We start from the raw sequence: 19,737 nt of genomic DNA, 5'->3' as shown, positions 1-19,737 counted from the left end.
GTGGTTGGGGCCGTGTTGCCATCTCAGAGCAGTAAACTTGGAGAAGGGACTATGGTGGACGAGCTTTGAGCTGCCCGGGGCATTAGTGTGCAGAAGAGAGTTGGAAATCCCAGCCTGGGTCTGCAGGAGGAATCAGAACTGGTGATGAAGGAGGGAGTCATCTTTGTGTGGGAGAAGCTTACAGCCATGGAAGTCACCTGAGAGAGCAGGTGGAGCAGCAAGTGGGGAGGAGGCAGGATAGGGTCTGGAAGGGTGGAAACATGCCTGGAAGGATTGCCCTGAGTGAAGGGAGATGGGAAATCCAGGAAAGTGGCCTGCAGTGGAGGCCAGGAGAGCTTTATCTGGAGGGGTGCTGAGCAGTGGCCAGCACTGCCAGGATGAATCCCCAGGGCGCACCTGCCTTCCTTGGGTCATTGCAGCAATCACAGCGGGACTACAGGAGAGCAGGCTCGGTGAGGGGCAGGGGCGGGCCAGAGGCCGTAGCACAGCAGACGTTTCAGAGACTTAACTGATCCCTGAGGCTCCTCCACATTGAGGCAGCAACTCAAGTTGAGTCTGGGGAATTCCACCATTTTTTTCTCCAAGGCAGGGCCCTCTAAAATGCATTTGTGGAAATAGGAGAGATTCTAGAAAATCTGTGGTCATCAGAGCAGAATGCAGGGTTCTGCAGATCCAGAAAATATTTTTTTAATCCATTTCTTCAACATTTATGTCCTCTTTAAAACCTCTCTCTTATAAGCTATTATATTTACAAAGTTCCTTTTGTTTCCTCTTTCTTTGATACTTGTCTTTTAGCTTTTAACATTAAATGTTCTTTTGTTTTGCTTGTGTTTCCATTTCTCATCTTTGGGTTCTGGCAGCAGCAATGCCTTTGCAAACCTAAGGAAAGCTGTGAAGCCTCTCTTCACAGATGATGTGTAAACACACACCTCACAAGAAGACTGTGTTGTACATTGAGGCATCTACAAACCTCCTAAATTATGTCCTTGTATCCCCTAGTGTCTGAGGGGTGTCTAGTGAGGGATAATGCCTGATTTAAAGACTCGTTTCTGACCAAACTTGCTTAAAAATTGGATTTGCCTTCTGTTGAGAGCTACCACTTAAGAATCCAAGTTTATTGAATAACATTATAGTTAAATAAATCTGATCTTTTCTGAGTCATTTATATATCTTCCTCTAGTGTAATTTTTCATATTTTCTACACTAAAAAATACATAGAATCATTCGGTTGTTAAAAAGGTGAAGCCCATTCCTCAGTTTTGCAGGTGAGCAGGGCTGCCCACTACTACCCCCCCCACCCCCCCACCCCCACCCCCACCCCCACTCCCGGCTCTGAGTACTCAGCCACTGTGGAGCCGGCTCTGCTGCAGCCTCCTCCTGTGTTAGGGATTTTCATCCGACTTGAGGCGGAAGGCAGTGCAAACACACCTGGGACCTGGCCGGGCGGAACCACAGGGGAGGTGAACTCGCCACTGGCTCAGCACTACCATCTCTAATCTTAGCGCCTTACCCTCTGTCATTGTGGGTTAGACAATGTGCTTAAGGTATTTATTCGGTTTGGAGTTGTCTTATTTCTAAACTTGTATATGCTTAGAGCCTTTAACAAGTTAGGAATACATGTTCTTCAATCAACTAATTGAGCTGTGGACTTTGCATTTTAAAAATGTATATTATCTTTCCTCCTGGTAATGTAAAGATAAGTGTTTCAAAGACTTCTTGTTCTTAACCATCCACAAGGTGGTTCATTGGGAAAAATACACCATAATGCAGAAAATAACAGAGAAACGTGGCTGCGAAGGCTCTAATTCCATGTGGATTTAAATGAGGGTAACTTACCACCTTTATGGGCAGCATCGGCTTTGGTCCAATACGATGAGCCAGGTCGGGATGGGGAGATAAGGAGAATAATGGGAAAGGTTTGGCTTGCTTAATTATTGATTTTTAAAATAAAGACATTTGAGGTTGAAGTCATAAAGAAATCCAGAAATTAAAATTCTCTTGGTTAGTATTTCGTGGTAAGAGAAAAGAAATTCAGTATCCATTTCTGCTCCAACCTGAATTTCTGACATTCGCTTTTAGATTGCTGTTTGGCAGTTTTCCTTATGGTGGTGAAAAGTCTGCTTTCTCTGTACAAAATGTAGCGGGTTTCCTAAATGATTACAAATGACAAGCCACAGAAGCAGGGCTACGTACATATAGAACTGAGTGTTGGGATCATGACCCTGCTTCCTTTGCTTTTGATGAACCTAATCTAGCTCCTCCTGTAAGAATCTAATTCTACAGAAAAAAAAAATAGCCTAAAAACACCAAAAGCTATAGCCCTCCTGCCTCCTTTTTTCTGCTTGTTTGTTTTATTTTTTTTGCTGTTTTGCTGCAGGCAAATGATTCTGATCTTGTGCTTCTGGCCAGCCTCCCTCTGTCTCTTCTTGATTCTGGCTTGTGCTGGTGGATATCCTTTTCCTACCGCAGCAGCACGTTCAAGGTGATTCTTGAGTCAGGATGTTGGGGCCTGTGTGCTTTCGTTACTGCTTTATGAGTATTTGGTCTTGATAATGTTTACTGAATAAAGCATGTTTGCATTCCTGTAAAAAAATTTTTTTTAATTTTATGGCTGCACCTGCCAGAGTCCTCGGCCAGGGATTGGATCCAAGCCGAAGCTACAGCCACAGTGGATCCTTTAACTCACTGCCACGGGCTGGGGATCAAACCCACACCTCCTGCAGCAACCCAAGCTACTACAGTCAGATTCTTAACCCACTGTGCCTTAATAGGAACTCCCATTTCTGTAAAATTCTGACAGTAGCCTTAATTGGTTGAATTGTGTTATTTTAGAAATTGACCTTCTTTTACAGCTTATTGATCATTTAGGAAGATTGAAAAGCATCTGTTGGTAGTACTAAAAGGAAGTTTTTGATTAAAGAAGTATTTGGGATTTAAAGTAAGAGGCATAAGTCTAAATCGTAGTACTTCCATTCCTTTGCTCAGCTCTGTTACCTACATTCAGTGTGTGGCTCCTGAGCAGAGGGTGGTGAGCGTACAGGGGGAGCAGCTCCGTTTATGGAAACTTGGCTTGAGTGCAGCTTCACTGCTGAGGGGCCAGTGGACAAACCTCTTTTTGCTTCTTCATACCTGGCAGTGTTGCCCTTTGCCTGAGCCCTGTGCTTCCGGAAAACAGCCATGGTTCAGATGCCTCCACCCTTTTGTGTTCCAGGAAAAGGCTTACTATAAACAACTCCTGGAAACTCCCTTGTTTACTTAGGACCAGGCCAAACCCAGACCCATGTACCACTGACCAATCTGAACAAAATCCCAGATTGGACCAAGCTAAGCCTTCTCCTGTCCCCAGGTCCCTGAGCCTTCCTCCACCCACAGCCCTCATCTATGGCCCCTCCTGAGACTCTGCAGACCTCGAGGGAAGTCATTCCCTGAGCAGCTGGCCCATCAGGCCACCGGCTCCCCATACCTGCTGTTTTTGAGTCTAGTTTCCTGCTTTCTAAAAGCCAAGCCCCCTCCTGCCCAACCTTTGGGACTGTCACAGGTCTTAGAGTCAGAACATTCTCCCTATGGCAATAACCTCCTGAACGAAGTCGCTCCTTCCCTACCTCCAGATTTATTTTACTTGACATATTTCAGTTTTTTTTAATTTATAAAATGGAATTGATAGATGACTTATCTTCCAAATTATGGCCATTCAAAGGATAAAATGCGAACAGACTAGACACAACAACATAAGAAAGAAAGAGAGACAGAAAAGCACAAGCCCAATGGCATGTCCTGATGGGATCTGTAAAGAGGATCTGGCCCAAGGGGGACTTGGCATTTAGTGTGTGTCCTACTCTCTCCTGTGTTGCCGGAACTTGGCATTGAAGGAGCACATCCCAGGTCTTCTTGCTTACATTATCTTCTTGAAGTTTGTTCATTTAGTTCAGACAGTGGTAAATTGTAAAGCAAGTTTGTTTCATGATTATACAGAATTGGACAAAAGAACATATTCCACGTTTTTAATCAGTTTTAAATTATAGAAACTATATTTATCAGTGCTAATTTTGGACATGTAGTACAAGATTCTTATTTTGTTGGTTTTTTTTAATCTTAAATGTGTATTACTATTTAAAATGTTTTTCCTTAACTTTTTTTCCACATTTTTATAAGTTTGGCACAAACTATGAAGACTCTAAGGCTAAGAAAGAACACAGTGAAATTTTCTTTGTACAGGCACTTTACAAATACCCTCATCTTTGCCATACTGGGTAAGCTATTTAATTTTTCTTTTATAATACATTATTTGGAGTTCCCATCCTAGCTCAGTGGTTAACGAGTCCAGCTAGGAACGATGAGGTTGCAAGGTCGATCCCTGGCCTCGCTCAGTGGGTTAAGGATCTGGCATTGCCGGGAACTGTGGTGTAGGTTGCAGACGCGGCTCGGATCCTGTGTTGCTGTGGCTCTGGTGTAGGCCGGCAGCTACAGCTCCAAGTACACCCCTAGCGTGGGAACCTCCATATGCCGAGGGTGCGGCCCTAGAAAAGACAAAAAATAATAATAATAATACATTATTTTAGTCTTGCGTGTTCCTTTAAAGGTTGACTTTTTTTTGGTGTGTTTCAGCATCTGTAGTGTTTATGGTGTGGACAACAAAGACATTTAGAATTGCAAAATGTCAATCAGTAAGTATAATCTTGCTATTTGAACAGTTTTCATTTTATTTTATTTATTTATTTTTTTGTCTTTTTGCCATTTCTTGGGCCACTCCCGCGGCATATGGAGGTTCCCACACTAGGGGTGTACTTGGAGCTGTAGCTGCCGGCCTACACCAGAGCCACAGCAACACAGGATCCAAGCCGCGTCTGCAACCTACACCACAGTTCCCGGCAATGCCAGATCGTTAACCCACTGAGCAAGGGCAGGGATCGAACCCGCAACCTCATGGTTCTTAGTCGGATTCGTTAACCACTGCGCCACGACAGGAACTCCTTCATTTTAAATTATACTATTTTATCTTGTGTAAGGTTGAAGACTTTAGTTGTGTTTGTAGAGAGAGATAATTTTCATGGAGATTTTCTCTTTACTTTGAATTATTTTATATAGAATGATAAAAACATTTGCCTCCTTTAAATGAGTCTAAAAAATCTCCTTTTGCAATTATGCCCTTTCTCACCTTCTTTTTATATATTTTGAGAAAGAATACTTTCCCTGTATAATTTAAGGTACCAGAAAATCTTTCTCTTCCAGTACACAATGTAATTGTGTTGTTTTGTATGTAATTGAGACTGTAAACCTTAAGCCAGACATATCTTTAGGCTGGTATACTCATTATGAACACTCAAGAGATACTCTCCAGGGCTTCTCTAGTTAGAAGAAGATATATTTCTTAGACTTAAAGTACAAAAGGACCTTTTGGGGGGGTTCTTGATTTGGAAATAGTTTCTATTTCTACCTAAACCATTTTAAAGAGCCCTCTGAAAACCCTGGGTTTCTGCTGCCTTAGGGATAATTTATTGAGAGAAGAAACTGTTCTTGTCCAAAAAAAAAAAAATTAATTGATCTCTGAAGCCCTTGTAAACCTAATTTTTTTATGATATTGTATAATTTGTTAGGATTGTATCGATCTGATTGGTTATAAGGGGAAAGTAAACATTCATTTTGATTTTATAAAGATAGCATTTCTTAGTCTTAATGTTTCTTAAAAAAGCATGTACTTATTTATTTGGTAGAGTTACTGGTTGGAAAGTTTTCAATAGTATTTGCCATTATATACTATTTGAATAGGAAATCTCTATGTTTATTAGAAAATTAACTTGTCCTGTTTGAATCATCCTTATTATAGGATTGGATGGAACGCTGGGTCGATGATGCGTTTTGGAGCTTCCTTTTTTCACTTATCCTTATTGTGATAATGTTTCTGTGGAGACCATCGGCAAATAATCAGAGGTACCTAACGTAGGAGAGTTCAGGTTGGGCAAGGATTTGTTCATCACCTGTTACAGTGGTCAGTTCAAAAAGCATTTATAGAAGCTGGAGAGGTAGTCCCTGCTGATAAGGAGTGAACAGTCAAGTGGGGAGACAAACAACAGAAGCAAGACGGTGAAATAAGAGATATATAAACTAAGCCCAGCAGAAAGACTCCCTGAAAAGGCAGCGTTTATGTCACGCCTTCAGGAAGCGGGTAGGACAGTGGATGGCTGACCTAGGAAAGAGTGCAGGTGTTCTGGGATAGCAGAAACAGACATGGCATACTGTGGAAGCCATTGAGGCATCCCCTGCAGTTAGTACTCCTGATGTTGGAGGCATATAAAGCTAGAAAGTAAAGGTGAGACCAAAGTCATAAAGAGCTTGACTGCAAAGTTCAGAAAGTTGTACTTTAGACCACCTGCGGCAGGAGGCCCCACTGCTTCCTTTGCCTCGTTCCTCTTCCCCACGGAAAACGCTGTTAAGGTTCTTCCTTCTTGGAAAAAATGAATAAGTATATACTAGCACGTGTGTTTCTGTCTTTAAAATTATACAACAGCAATGATAATACACACATACATATATACACTGTCCTGCACTTTCTTGTTTAAACTGTGTCTTTCCTTATCTTGTATAAATTTATCACTTTTAGTGGATATATGGCATGCCATAATATGATTGTGGTGTAATTTATATAAGCAGTTTCTAATTGTTAGACACTTGGTTTCTAGGTTTTTTGCTCTTATCAGAAATGCTTTTTGAATGCTGTTGGACTTAGTGTGGCTCAATCAGTGTACTCTATTTTCACTAATCAGATTAGCAATTTCTTTTTAGTTAGGGGATAAAAATAGTGGGTAGGGAGGTAAACTTGACGCGGAGGAAAAAATACAGCAGAGAATTCCCTTCCCTGAATATTATATATTGCAAAGAATTTGATCCACTTATGCTTTTAAAAATGGGTTCGGAACTCCAGTTTCACAGTTTCTTCACAATAACCTTTGCCAATTTGAAAGTAAAATAATTAAATTTTTATCATTTCAATTTATGAGAAACTTTTAAAGTGCAGATATTTCTTAAAGTATGAGATGACTGTTTTAGATATAAACTGAAAATTGAACAAGTTTAAACACACTAGTGAAACTCCTCCTTGTTTTTGATATAGATATGCCTTCATGCCCTTAATAGATGATTCCGATGATGAAATTGAAGAATTCATGGTAACATCAGAAAATTTAAGTGAGTTATTCTCTTATTATTAAGTGGCCATTGTATATACTGTAACAAAGAAATATTGTACCTTTACCTGTGATGCAAGGTGAAATATACATTGTTTTTCCTATAAAATATTTTTAAAACTTTATCTGCTAAAACCTCTATTATGGTAGATGGTCACAGGAAGAAAAGTCAGTAATGAAATTCTCAAGATTATTAATATAGTTTAAGCTTTTGTTACTCGTTTGCTCTTAATGTCCATGCGTTAAAGCAGGTACACTATTTTCCCCACAAGAATGATTTGGCATGTATTGTGCTTAGCTTATAAATAATATTCATCTTCTTAACAATGATTACTAAATTTCTTCGTATCACCTCTTATTGTTTTTTAAAACTGTGCACATCTGAAATTTCCTGGTCATCCCCAAAGCATTTCTAATTATGGTTTTAGTGCTATATTCATCTTTATACTAATTTATGCATAGCATTATCATTTTATGCATTTTACCATAACGTAATTAAAGCATTTGTTAAGGCAACATAAGTATGTAACTCAGATGTTAAGAGTAATTTTATCTTTATTCTGTTTTTTCTTCTTCTTACTGTGGTTTCTCTTATTAGTAACATTTTTTTCCCACAATTTTTTGGTTTCTCTACTGTGAAAATTTTATAATTTTCCAGTTAGCAAAAATTGCAACAAAATCAGTATGTCTTCGCTGTCTGCACTTCCTGTTACCTCTTCTTAAGATTTTCACCTACGACTAATTCTTTCATGTTTTTCTGTCTTATTAAGAAAGGAAACCGGAGAAACTTATTCACAGCAAAGATATTACAATTCAGTGTATTGAAGTAATGGCTCCAGTAATGATGGAATTAATTGTATTGGGCTAATTTTCCTGATAACTAGAATAAACTCTGAACAGAATATTTTTTAAAATTGACTGTTTGAAGGCACTAGAGAGCAACAAAAAGCAGGCAGAAACTGGAGGAGATTTTACTGTTGAAAGAAGAGAACCACATTTAATACGTTCCACATTTATAGAGCTTTTGTCCAGAATGCCTGCCCAGTCAACGAGATAGCAGAGTGGCTAGAGCTCAGTTAGACAGGCATAATCTTACTGTACAAGGAATTGGAGAGTGAACCTTGGGGCTATAAGAATGCCTGGAAGTTGAAGGAAGAAATCCAGAAGAGAGAGAGCCACAAAGGGGGAAATTCCAAAGTGTATAAAGTTTATGCCTGAACTGGTCATGTGCAAAGTGAGGCTACAAGAGACTGGGCTTGGGGATGGGTAGGGAGAACAATAGCTCTTAGGCTAAGAAGCAGAACAGAAATTTCTGTAGCTGACCACTGCAGAGTTTGAAATACATGTCTCAACAATTTAAAAGTACTTGGGTAAACCCCTTGGACTTTACATTAAAACCCCAGGAAGGTCACACCGTAGAAGTAAAGACCACCGTCTAGGACCACTGAAATGTACCCTAGCACTAAAGCTAAGCTGAAATACACCCTAATAAAATCTAAAAGCACATGCCCCCCAAAAAAATCAGCAATACTTTGAATGCCTGCTAGAACAAAACATACTTCCCAGAGGTAGAGAAGAGAATCCAGAGTCTATAACATACCATTCATTCTCAAGGTCCAGTGTACAGTGATAAATTACTAGGCATGGGATAAAACTGGAAATTGTGACCCATAGTTAAGAGAAAAATCAGTCAATAGAAATCTAGGGTGGTGCAGATATTACAATTAACAAAACTTTAAAAATAATTATTATCAATATGTTAAAGAATCTCTAGAAATAAATTGGTGAAGACAAGGGAAATTTCAGGAGAGACAAGGAAACTAAAAAGAAAAACCAAATAAAAATACTAAAACTGAAATATAGATTATCTGAAATAAGTCCACTGGATGAGATTAACCATAGATGAGAAAACTGCATATAACCAAGTAATCGTCAGTGAGCATTTGGAGACAAATCAAAGTAAATTTTACAAACTGGAAAGAGAGACAAAGAGTGGAAACAAAGTGAACATAACTTCTGTGGCCTGTGAGATGGTATTAAACAGTATAATGTATACATAGTTGAGCTCCAGAAGAAGAGAGAATGAGGCATAAATAATATTTGAAAAAATATTGGCCGGAAAATTTCCAAAATTGATCAAGAGAAGCAACATAGATCAAGGAAGTTCAGTGAGGCCCAAGCAAGATAAATACAAAGAAAATCATTGTTAGATATCATAGTCAAAAACTGCTGAGAACCAAAGGTTAAAAAAAAAAAAAAAAAAAAAAAACACCTTAAAAAGAAGCCAGAAAAAAAGATTCATGAGACTAGCAGCAGACTTTTCCAAAGCAGTGGAGTTCTAGCAACAACAGAATCACATTCTTAAAGTATTGGGAAAAAAAAAAAAAAGCATATATCAACCTGGAATTTTAAACCCAGTAAAAATATATTTCAAAAATGAAGGTGAAATGAAGATAGTTTCAGAGAAATGAAACCTACAAGAATTGGTCATTAGCAGACCTGCACTGGAAGATATGCTAACAGAAATCCTTCACTTTGAAAAGAAATGCCGTCAGTTTTAAATTCAACAAAAAGGGGAGTTCCTATCCTAGCGCAGCGGAGGCCAATCCGACTAAGAACCGTGAGGTTGCGGGTTCAATCCCTGACCTCACTCAGTGGGTTGGGGATCCAGTGGTGCCATGAGTTGCAGACAGTTTGGATCTGGTGTTGCTGTGGCTGTGGCATAAGCTGGCAGCAACAGCTCCATTTGACCCCTATCCTGGGAACCCCCATGTGCCACGGGTGTGGCCCTAAAAAGACAAAAGACAAAAAATTAAAAAAATAAAAAATAAGTAAATTCAACAAAAAGGAAACTGAATGAAGGAAGAGCACTGAAAATAGTACATACTTGGGCAAATGCAAAAACTAGTTTTAAATAAATCTTTTAAAAGTCAATCAACTTTTTAGCAAAAATAGTAGCATGAGATTTATGACGTATTTAGAAGTGTAATGTATGATTGTAGCACAAAAGAAAAAGATGTAAATGAATTTAGTATTATAATATAGTTCTTACATATATTCAGAGAAGATTATGATAAGCCAAGAAACATTAGAAAGGAAGGAAGGAATGTATCCAAAAGGACACAGAAAAGGAATGCCAGAGGAGGCAAATGTAAAACAAATTGCAGTTTGAATAGTAAGCAGACAGACTTAAATAACCTAACTATATTGATAATTAAAATAAATGCAAGTGGACTACATACTCAATAGGAAGAGATTGTCTGATAGTTAAAAAAAAAACAGTGAAACTCAACACAAAAGAAAGCTAGTGTGGCTGTGTTAGTATTTGACAAAGTAAACTTCAAAGCTGAGTATTGCCAGTAATTGTTTAAAGTGTCATTTCTTAATGACAAAAGGATGAATTTATCAAGAAGACATAATAATCCTAAATGTGTATACATTTAATGACAGTTTTATCAAATTCTGATTCATGAATTCTGAAGCTCTAAAGAGAGGTATAAACAAATACAGTCATAATTTGATTTGTGTGTGTGTGTGTGTCTCTTTGCCATTTCTTGGGCCGCTCCCGCGGCATATGGAGGTTCCCAGGCTAGGGGTCTAAACGGAGCTGTAGCCACCAGCCTACACCACAGCCACAGCAATGCGGGATCCAAGCCATGTCTGCAACCTACACCACAGCTCATGGCAACGCCAGATCCTTAACCCACTGAACAAGGCCAGGGATCAAACTTGCAACCTCATGGTTCCTAGTCAGATTCGTTAACCACTGCTCCACAACGGGAACTCCCATAATTTGATATTTTAACACTTCTTCAATGATTAATAAAACAAGTCGACATATCAGTAAAATATATGAGAGTTGAATAAAATCATCAACCTAATTAACCTGATTTATATTTATAGAACATTTCACCTAGCACCTGAAGATTAAATGTTCAAGTCTACATTGAATAAGATAGACTGGGAGTTCCTGTTGTGGCTGTGTAGACATAACAATAAGGTATCTACAAAATAATCAAATATTTAGAAATTAAGCAGTACATTTCTACGTAGCTCAGGGATTGAGGGAAAATGTTTCATTCTAAATGATAATAAAAGCAGAACATGTCACATTTTATAGAATGTAGCTAAACCAATTCTAGAGGAAAATTAAATAGCTTTAATGCCTATATTAGCAAGAAAAAAGGGAAAACGTAAAAACAAATAAAATCAGTGGTAATATGTTTCCTTGAGAAGCTAGAAAAAGAATGGCAAATTAGGAGTTCCCGTTGTGGCACAGCGGATACAAATCTGACTAGGAACCATGAGGTTGCGGGTTTGATCCCTAGCCTCGCTCAGTGGGTTAAGGATCCAGCGTTGCTGTGAGCTGTGGTGTAGACCAGCGGCTACAGCTCCAATTCGACCCCTGGGAACTTCCATATGCTGCCCTTTTAGGTGCGGCCCTAAAAAACGGGGGGGGGGGGGGCAAATTAAACCTGGAGTAATTAGAAAGAAGCAATAAAGTTAAATGTCATATCGGTGAAATAGAAAATGGGGAAATAGAATCAACAAAGCCAAAAGTGGTTTCTTTGAAGAGATTAATAAAAATAGGTTTACCTCTAGCTAGTCTAAACCAGAAATAAAGACAAAACAATGTAGCAAGGCAAACTTCCAGTGTTGAAAAGATAGCACATTACTACAGTAAGAAAAGTAAGTAAAGAAATACTACGAACAGATTTGAGTGTTCGGATAAAATGAACAAATTCCTTAAAAAAAGTTGTTAAACTAACCTTAATTGTAACCTCTGCCACTAAATATGAATAGTTCTATATCTATGAAATAAATTGGATTTGAAATTTAAAATCTTCCCATAAAGTACCAGGCCCAAATGGCCTCACTAGTAAATGCTTTCAGATACTTAAAGAGGAAATATTCTAATATTCTAATCTTACACAAACTCTTAGAGGAGGTGGGACTACTTCCCAGCCTTTTTTTTTTTTTTTTTTTTTGCTTTCTAGGGCCACACCCATGACATAAGGAAGTTCCCAGGCTAGGGATCAAGTCAGAGCTACAGCTTCAGGCCTACAACACAGCCACAGCAATGCTGGATCCTTAACCCACTGAGCAAAGCCAGGGATTGAACCTACATCTTCATGGATACTAGTTGGATTTGTTTCTGTTACGCCACAATGGGAACTCCCTTCTTAATTTATTTTAAAAGGCCAGCACAACTCAGGTGCCAAAATTTAACAAAGACAGAAAGAAGGAAGGAAGGAAGGAAGAAAAACTTACAGACCAGTATCACTAGTGAGTAGAAACATAAAATCCCTTTAAAGATATTAGTAAATAAAATCTAGCAGAATACAGAAAGACTATCATTGTGAAGTGAACTTTATTCCAGGATTGCGAGGCTGTTTTGACATTTGAAAATGTAATATAATGTAACTCATCACATTAAAAAAAGAAAAATGACATAATTATCTCAGGCACAGAAAAACGTCACAGAATTCAATACCTGTTTGTGGATTGGAAAAAAAAAAAAACAACAACAACACTTAGCAAACAAAGTACAGAATGCTAAGAAAAAACTCTACAACTCAAAGCATACTTAGTGGTGAAATAATTAGTGTTTTCCTCCCAAGGTTGGGAACGAAGTACAAAGATATTTGCTCACCACTTTGACTCAACATCAGACAGGAGGTCCTGACCGGTGCAGAACGGCAAAGCACACAAACCAACCCAAAAAATACAAAAAGCATAAAAAAGTGTGAAAAGGAAAAAATAAACCTGTTTTTATTTGTGGATACCAAGGTTAAGTATGTAGAAAATCCTAAGTCTACAAAACCCCCCCCCAAAAAAACCAGTAGAACTAATCAGTGAATATAACAGTCATAGGATATATGTCAAATATATAGAAACTAGTTGTTTTATATACTAGCTGTAAATAATTGAAAAATGAAATTTTAAATATTTATAATACCTTCAAAAATAAAATATTTTTTAATAAATTTAATGAAAAAAATGTGCAAAACCAGAGTTCCCGTTGTGACTCAGAGGGTTAAGAACCCAACTAGTATCCATGAAGATGCAGATTTGATCCCTGGCCTTGCTCGTGGGTTAAGGATCCTGTGTTGCCACAGGCTGCAGCATAGGTCACAGATGCAGCACGGATCTGGCATTGCTGTGGCTGTTGGTGTAGGCTGCAGCTGTAGCTCCAATTTGATCCCTGGCCCAAGAACCTCCATATGCTGCAGGCATGGCCATAAGAAGAAAAAAAAGTTTCAGATTGTACTCATAAGGAGAGTCCGATATTGGCATAAGGCTAGGGATACATCAGTGTAGCAAAATAAAGTCTAGAAATAAATCCACACATATCGTTCAATGGATTTTGTTATTGTTGTTGCTTCGGATTATTTTATTAATGCAATAACACTTTGAAGAATGTACTTTTACCAGCACCAGATCGATTCCAGTATAATAGGAGATATCTAAAGTCTTTATTTCCAAAATAAGTGTAATATTTAAATTATTTTTAAATTGGATGCTTCATTTGTCAGTTGATTTTTGACTGAGGCACTAACTTATGCTCTTGACAGCATCATATCGTATCACTTGTCCTAGTTTATGGAGAAGCACATTTGGCAAATTATCGTAGTAACAAAGGTGATATTAAAATCTATCAGGTACCTTATATATGCTAATTTGTTTAATGCTCATCAGCCAAGGTAGACCTCATTGCATTTTATAAGTGGGGACATTGAGTCACAGAAAGTTGATTGCTTTGCCCAAGATTACATAGATAGAGCCAGAATTCCAAGAGCTCTTAACCTCGCCTCTGCTAACACTGCTGGCATAAAGAAGAGCCTTGTTCAAACATAAAGAAATACAAATTTTCTTCCCTATTTTATTTATACCATAAGCACATTCTAACAGTTTATACATCAGAGAAGTATGGCCAAAGATGATTTTTAAATCCATAAACTTTAGAATGTATTGAAACTGTCTAAGGAAATGTGTACATTTATCTGTTTGCCTGTTTGTTTAAACCCCTCCAAAACCAGAATTCACACTAGCAACTTGAGGACCTGGTCGTTATTGCAGTTTGACATTTTTGACTTTTGCCGTCCCCCCTGTACTTCCAAACGGTATATTGAAACCAGCACCCAGCCCAAAGCTTCCACTGTTAACCCTCTTTATACGGTTATTAAATGTGAGGCTATAAAGGAAAATATTATTTTATAATTTTATGTATTTCTATACTTTTTCTCATTATAGCTGAAGGAATAAAATTAAGAGTCTCGAAAACGGTTTCCAATGGAACAGCTAAACTTACTTCTGATAATTTTGTGAGTATAGTATATATTTAATAGAGTCTCAGTCTTTAATACTTTAGAAATCTATATGAGTGTCACATTCATTGACTGAGGAGAACATTTTTTTTTTCAGGTGGTCCTTTGTCATTTTATTATCACTTTTTTATTTAATGATTTTTATTTTTTCCATTATAGTTGGTTTACAGTGTTCTGTCAATTTCTACTGTACAAAAAAGTGACCCAGTCACACTTACATATATACATTCTTTTTCTCACATTATCCTCCATCATGTTTCATCACAAGTGACTAGATATAGTTCTTTGTGCTTTACAGCATGATCTCATTGCTTATCCACCCCAAATACAATAGTTTGCATCTATTAACCCCAGGCTCCCAGTCCATCCCACTCCCTCCCTCTCCCCCTTGGCAACCACAAGTCTGTAGGAGAACATTTTTTCACTAGTTTTTTTTTTTTATATAAAAATATATGTTACCAAGTAGCAATGCTGACAACTGTAACTGTTGTAAGTCCTTACTTTTCAAATTCTGTCCTTGGACCAGCAGTGTCACCTGAGAACTTGTTAGAAACTCAGTATTTCAGGCCTACCCCAGACCTACAGAATCCGAATCTGCTTTTTAACAGGATTCCATAGACAATTCACATGCACAAGATTGAGAAGCTTTGTTATAGTAAAAGTCTGTGTTAATTTGTCACCATTTTAAAGTGATTTTTTTAAAATTGAAGTATAGTTGATTTACAGTATTGTGTTAAAAGTGGTTTTTTAAACCATTTCAGATAACATTTGTTATCTATTGGAAAAGGACTTTAAACCACATAAGCTTAAGAAAAATAGTATAGGGTAGATTTGATTTTTTAAAGTATTTTATGCATATTAAAAGTGATAATTATAAACATAATTAGACAAAATAGAAATGCCTATCATACAGTTTTATTTTTTACACAGTTTTATATTTGGCTTTCTTACAATTACACGTTTTGATTAATAATGTGTACAAGTTTATGTACACATCTAAGTTCTAACAGGACAGATGGCATATGAAACAGTTTCGTTTGTTGGTTTTGATAAATTCTCTCATTTTTATTTTTGGTAATTAATAATTCTTTAAAATGTGTTCTTTGAAGTAGTTTTATGGTAATTTAAACCTTAAAAAGTACAACAGTTTTAATTCTCTAGTGTTAGAACTATTCAACTTGTAGATTTTCCTCTTATTTTAGGGATATATCTCAGTTTATTTTAAAGCTCAATATGTGCACATATATCAAGGGAAAACGTTTTCATTTCTCTAAGTCGTGTAGTCAGCTCTTGATCAGAAGTTGGGGGCTTTGTCTCTCCTTAACTCATTTCTCCCTGAGATTCACTCAGAGGATTGGGGTGCCTCTTAGTACTGGCTCAGTTGCTCGCTCTCTCTCTCCAGGTAAGCAAGATGTAATTAATGCTAGAATCAGAACATTCCATATTATAGCCATATATAGCCATATTGATTTATTTTATGTTATAAACCAAAATATTCAGTATTCCTTTTATTTTTCTTACTCCCAGGAGATAACTATAATCAAGTTTCTTTAAAAAAAAGAAGAAAAAAAAAAAAAAAGGGGTTTAGATACCACAACTGATCTGCTTTTCTTTTCTCCTCCAGAGAGATGAGCATAGACACAAGTGATAGAAATAAATAAGCCTTTATAAAGTTAGAAAATCTGTACCATCATCTTTCTCTGTTGAAAAATTATAAATTCACAATCTGAAATGAACAAACTAGGAGGCATAGGAAATGATGGAAACAAAAAATCAATACAAATCTATTCATGCTGTTTCCTATCTCATAAATCAGCTCTTTGTATTTTTACTGTTGTTTTTAAGCCAAAAAAATAACACCACTGCATCTAAAACCAAGAAGTATAAAAACCTGAAATCCAAATGTTTGTTTGACTGTTAAAGAAAACACTGGCATAAAATCTATGTGACGGAGTTCCCGTCATGGCTCAGTGGTAACAAACCTGACTAAGATCCATAATGATGCAGGTTTGATCCCTGGCCTCGATCATTGGGTAAAGGATCTGGTGTTGCTGTGGCTGTGGTGTAAGCTGGCAGCTGCAGCTCCGAATTGATCCCTAGCTTGGGAACTTCCTTATGCTGCGGGTGCAGCCCTAAAAAGCAAAAATAAAGAAAGAAGAAAAATCTGTGTGGCATAAGTGCCAACTTCTTATGATATTTAGAAATTAAAATGAAGCATTTGAATTTAAATGCTTAAATTTTATAAACCTTCTATTTAAAAATTCTGCTTTCAGGTGATATTAAGCAAATGCTAATATGTAAATATTTGTTTCTACAGGATGAAGATTTGAAGTGGGTGGAGGAAAATATTCCCTCTTCATTCACGGATGTGTAAATATCTTCTGTTACAGTTTGAATCTAAAATTTAGTCTCTCTTTCCCCATTCACAAGCTTGAAGTGACAGCAGGGGATTTGTTGGAAGTGGCACTTATTTCTCTGCATATACGTAACTTCAGATTTGCCGTGTTCTTCTGGTTTTGCTGAAGACCATGAGTTGTGTGTGGTTTTGTTTGTAATCTTTAGAGATTTCATAGTTTTTTGAGCAAATGTATGTGTGGAGAGATTCAGGTTAGTTGGCAACGGTTATCTTCCAGATCTGGAAAATAATTATTAAGTACTTTAGAAGGTAACCACCAAAGTAGACCAAACTTATTTGTGCCAACACTTCTTGAAGGAGAGAATAATAAGGCTCCCATGAAGTTCTCTTTACATCTTAGAGAGTCATCACTCTCTACAATTTGTTTCTGTAAATAGAAGGTCTGCCTGATAACAAAAATTCCTCTGGCCTATAAAAGACTAAAATATCTTATTTTGTGTTGCCATGAACCAATTATATAAAATGAGTAGAATAATATAACCCAAGATAGTTTCCAGAATTTTAGTTTCTTGGGAACCTCTTTGTGTTCACTCAGAAAACTTTAACATAAAATTAATGTACAGGAGTTCCCGTCATGACTCAGCAGTTAGCAAACCCAGCTAGCATCCATGAGGACGTAGGTTCAATCCCTGGCCTCGCTAGTGGGTTAAGGATCCAGCATTGTCGTGAGCTGTAGTGTAGGTCACAGATGCGGCTCAGATCCAGAGTTGCAGTGGCTGTGGCATATGCCAGCAGCTGTAGCTCTGATTCAACCCCTAGCCTTGGAACTTCCATATGCTGCAGGTGCAGCCCTAAAAAGTGAAAAAAAAGACATTTTTCAAAGAGAAAAATGGCAGGGGCTTGGAGTTTCCTGGTGGCTCAGCAGGTTAAGGATCTGGTGTTGTCAGCTGTGGCAGCTTGGGTCACTGCTATGGCACAGGTTCGATCTCTGGTCTGGGAATATCCACATGCCATGAACACAGCCAAAAAGGAAAAAAAAAAAAAAAAAAAAAAAAAAGCAGAGGCTTAAAAAATAAAGACGGAATTGGGTGCTCATTGTGTTTGGAATTATTCATTAGTAAAGGTTTAGTCCTTGATCTTCCAACACCTTAGCCACTAGTATTACTGGTCTTGATTTGTTTTTGTTGTCATTGTTTCCAACAAGTTTTTGAAGTTGTAGTTATTTTCATATTTCAGTTCATTTTTAACTGAAATTTTTGAAGTATAACACCCATTCTGGAAATTCTAAGTGCACAAATTTCAGGTATATATAGCTCAATAAATTCTTCGTATAAACATACCCAGTAGCCAGTACCCAGATATCCAGATGAAAAACTGAGACATCACTACCACCCTGTAAAACCATCTTGTTTTCCTCTTGTATCAGGACCCATTCTCCCAAAGCTCCTGTAACTGTAGATTATTTGTGTCAGTTTTTAAAATTTGAACCCTCAGTAATCCATACCTCTCTTTTGGCCATGTAGCATCCCAGTTTATCTGTTAAGAACAACACTGCTAAGGATATTCTTCTCCGTGTCTGTTGGTGACACTACGTATTCGTTTCTGTCACCCGTGTCCTCCAGGAGTGGAGATTAGTGGATCGTAGGATATGCTGTGTTCAGCTTCTGTAGATACGCTGGCCTCTTAATAACATTGTCAACTTTTTTTTCCCTTTTATTTCAGAGCTCTTCCAGTGTTAGTGGATTCAGATGAGGTAAAATATATTTTTGCTTATTTCTTGGAGCTAGTTATTTTCACAAAATAGAAATGTAATTTCAGAAAGGAAGTCTGAATGTTACTTTTTTAAATGATTACAAATTGAGCAGATTGAAAGACTATGCATTGATTTGTGGGTAAAGTTTAAAGGAACTCGATCCTCATTTAAAACAGGAGCAAGAAAAATGCTTATTGGAGTAAAAGGAGGGAAGAATTATTTCATGAGATTTTGAGCCTATGATTTTCTCACATCCTGTATGTAGGTAAGAGCTTAGAAGACTTTAAAGGGGTAGTTTGTCTAATTTAACCTCTCACACTTGTAGATATTTTCCTAGGTGTATTACATAGAGTTTCTAACTGATTTATGTTTACTAAGTAGGAACTGTGAATAGAAGATGTAGATGAGGAAGGTTTGAAGGTTACAGATCATGGGGACACTGCAGGGGGTGGCCCAAGACAGGAAGAAATCTGAAGTGTAAGGATTAAAGGATGGATGCGGGGCCCACCAGCTTATTCAGAGGAAGATGGGGTTGGGAAATCAGTGGTGGCTAAGGAGAAATTCACGTGGTGCCTACACAATATGAGAGAAGCTGCATCTACTCACTGCAAGGTCAGGGAAGAGACAGTGGCATCAGCGTGGTGATTTGACCGTAGCGGGATGGGAAGTTTTGAAAAGGCTGCTGTAAACACGCCCCTTGCTCCAAAACTGTTGAACTGTAGGCTTTATAACCCTGTAGAAAGACAGGGAGTTTTAAAAGGGCATTTACGGTATTCAATTGTTGAATAGTTGATTTGTAATTTAAAAAACGCCATAACTGGTAAAGTCAGGCACATCCCTAGACGAGCTATGCCTAAGAAATCCTTGTTAGTCTGTCCCTGCCTCTCACTGGTGATTCTGAGCTAGAAATGTTTTCTAGCTGGCAGGAAGTTCAAAAGTTTTCTGAACTTCTCAAGAGATAATTGACTCTTCTCCATTATTAGGAAGTCTGGATTGTATGGTTTTTATTTTCTGTATCTAATACTTTTGCGTATGTCGTGGAGTGTATGGTACCCCATAAAATTGTGACTGCTCTGCAGAGAATAGTGGTAGGTCTGGGAGGAGCAGCAACATTTTGAT

At 37.7% G+C, this 19,737-nt stretch overlaps 1 protein-coding gene across 8 annotated transcripts in view; it reads left to right on the top strand.

Moving 5' to 3' along the window:
* Positions 1-19,737, top strand: part of TMEM87B (transmembrane protein 87B) — a 48,279-nt gene that overhangs the window by 25,057 nt on the left and 3,485 nt on the right. For 2 of the 8 annotated variants that reach the window (XM_085018435.1, XM_021087027.2), the window contains 8 exons: positions 2,378-2,449; positions 4,142-4,250; positions 4,606-4,664; positions 5,825-5,928; positions 7,109-7,182; positions 14,436-14,506; positions 16,827-16,879; positions 18,588-18,618. In XM_085018435.1, the coding sequence (XP_084874561.1) occupies positions 2,378-2,449; positions 4,142-4,250; positions 4,606-4,664; positions 5,825-5,928; positions 7,109-7,182; positions 14,436-14,506; positions 16,827-16,879; positions 18,588-18,618 (573 nt within the window). Of the gene's footprint in view, positions 1-2,377; positions 2,483-2,624; positions 4,251-4,605; positions 4,665-5,824; positions 5,929-7,108; positions 7,183-14,435; positions 14,507-16,826; positions 16,880-18,587; positions 18,619-18,794; positions 18,884-19,737 lie in introns of all 8 variants that reach the window. The other 6 variants (XM_085018434.1, XM_021087026.2, XR_014841191.1 and 3 more) reach the window with 5 other exon arrangements.

The sequence above is a fragment of the Sus scrofa genome, chromosome 3 (genome assembly GCF_054392235.1).
Source record: "Sus scrofa isolate SSC_HxYL_T2T_F1_AM1 chromosome 3, Sscrofa_HxYL_maternal_Yorkshire_Landrace_v2.0, whole genome shotgun sequence".
Classification (NCBI taxonomy): Eukaryota; Metazoa; Chordata; class Mammalia; order Artiodactyla; family Suidae; genus Sus; species Sus scrofa.
The sequence above is the reverse complement of the archived record's forward strand: the minus strand, read 5'-3'. Positions and strand labels throughout refer to the sequence as shown.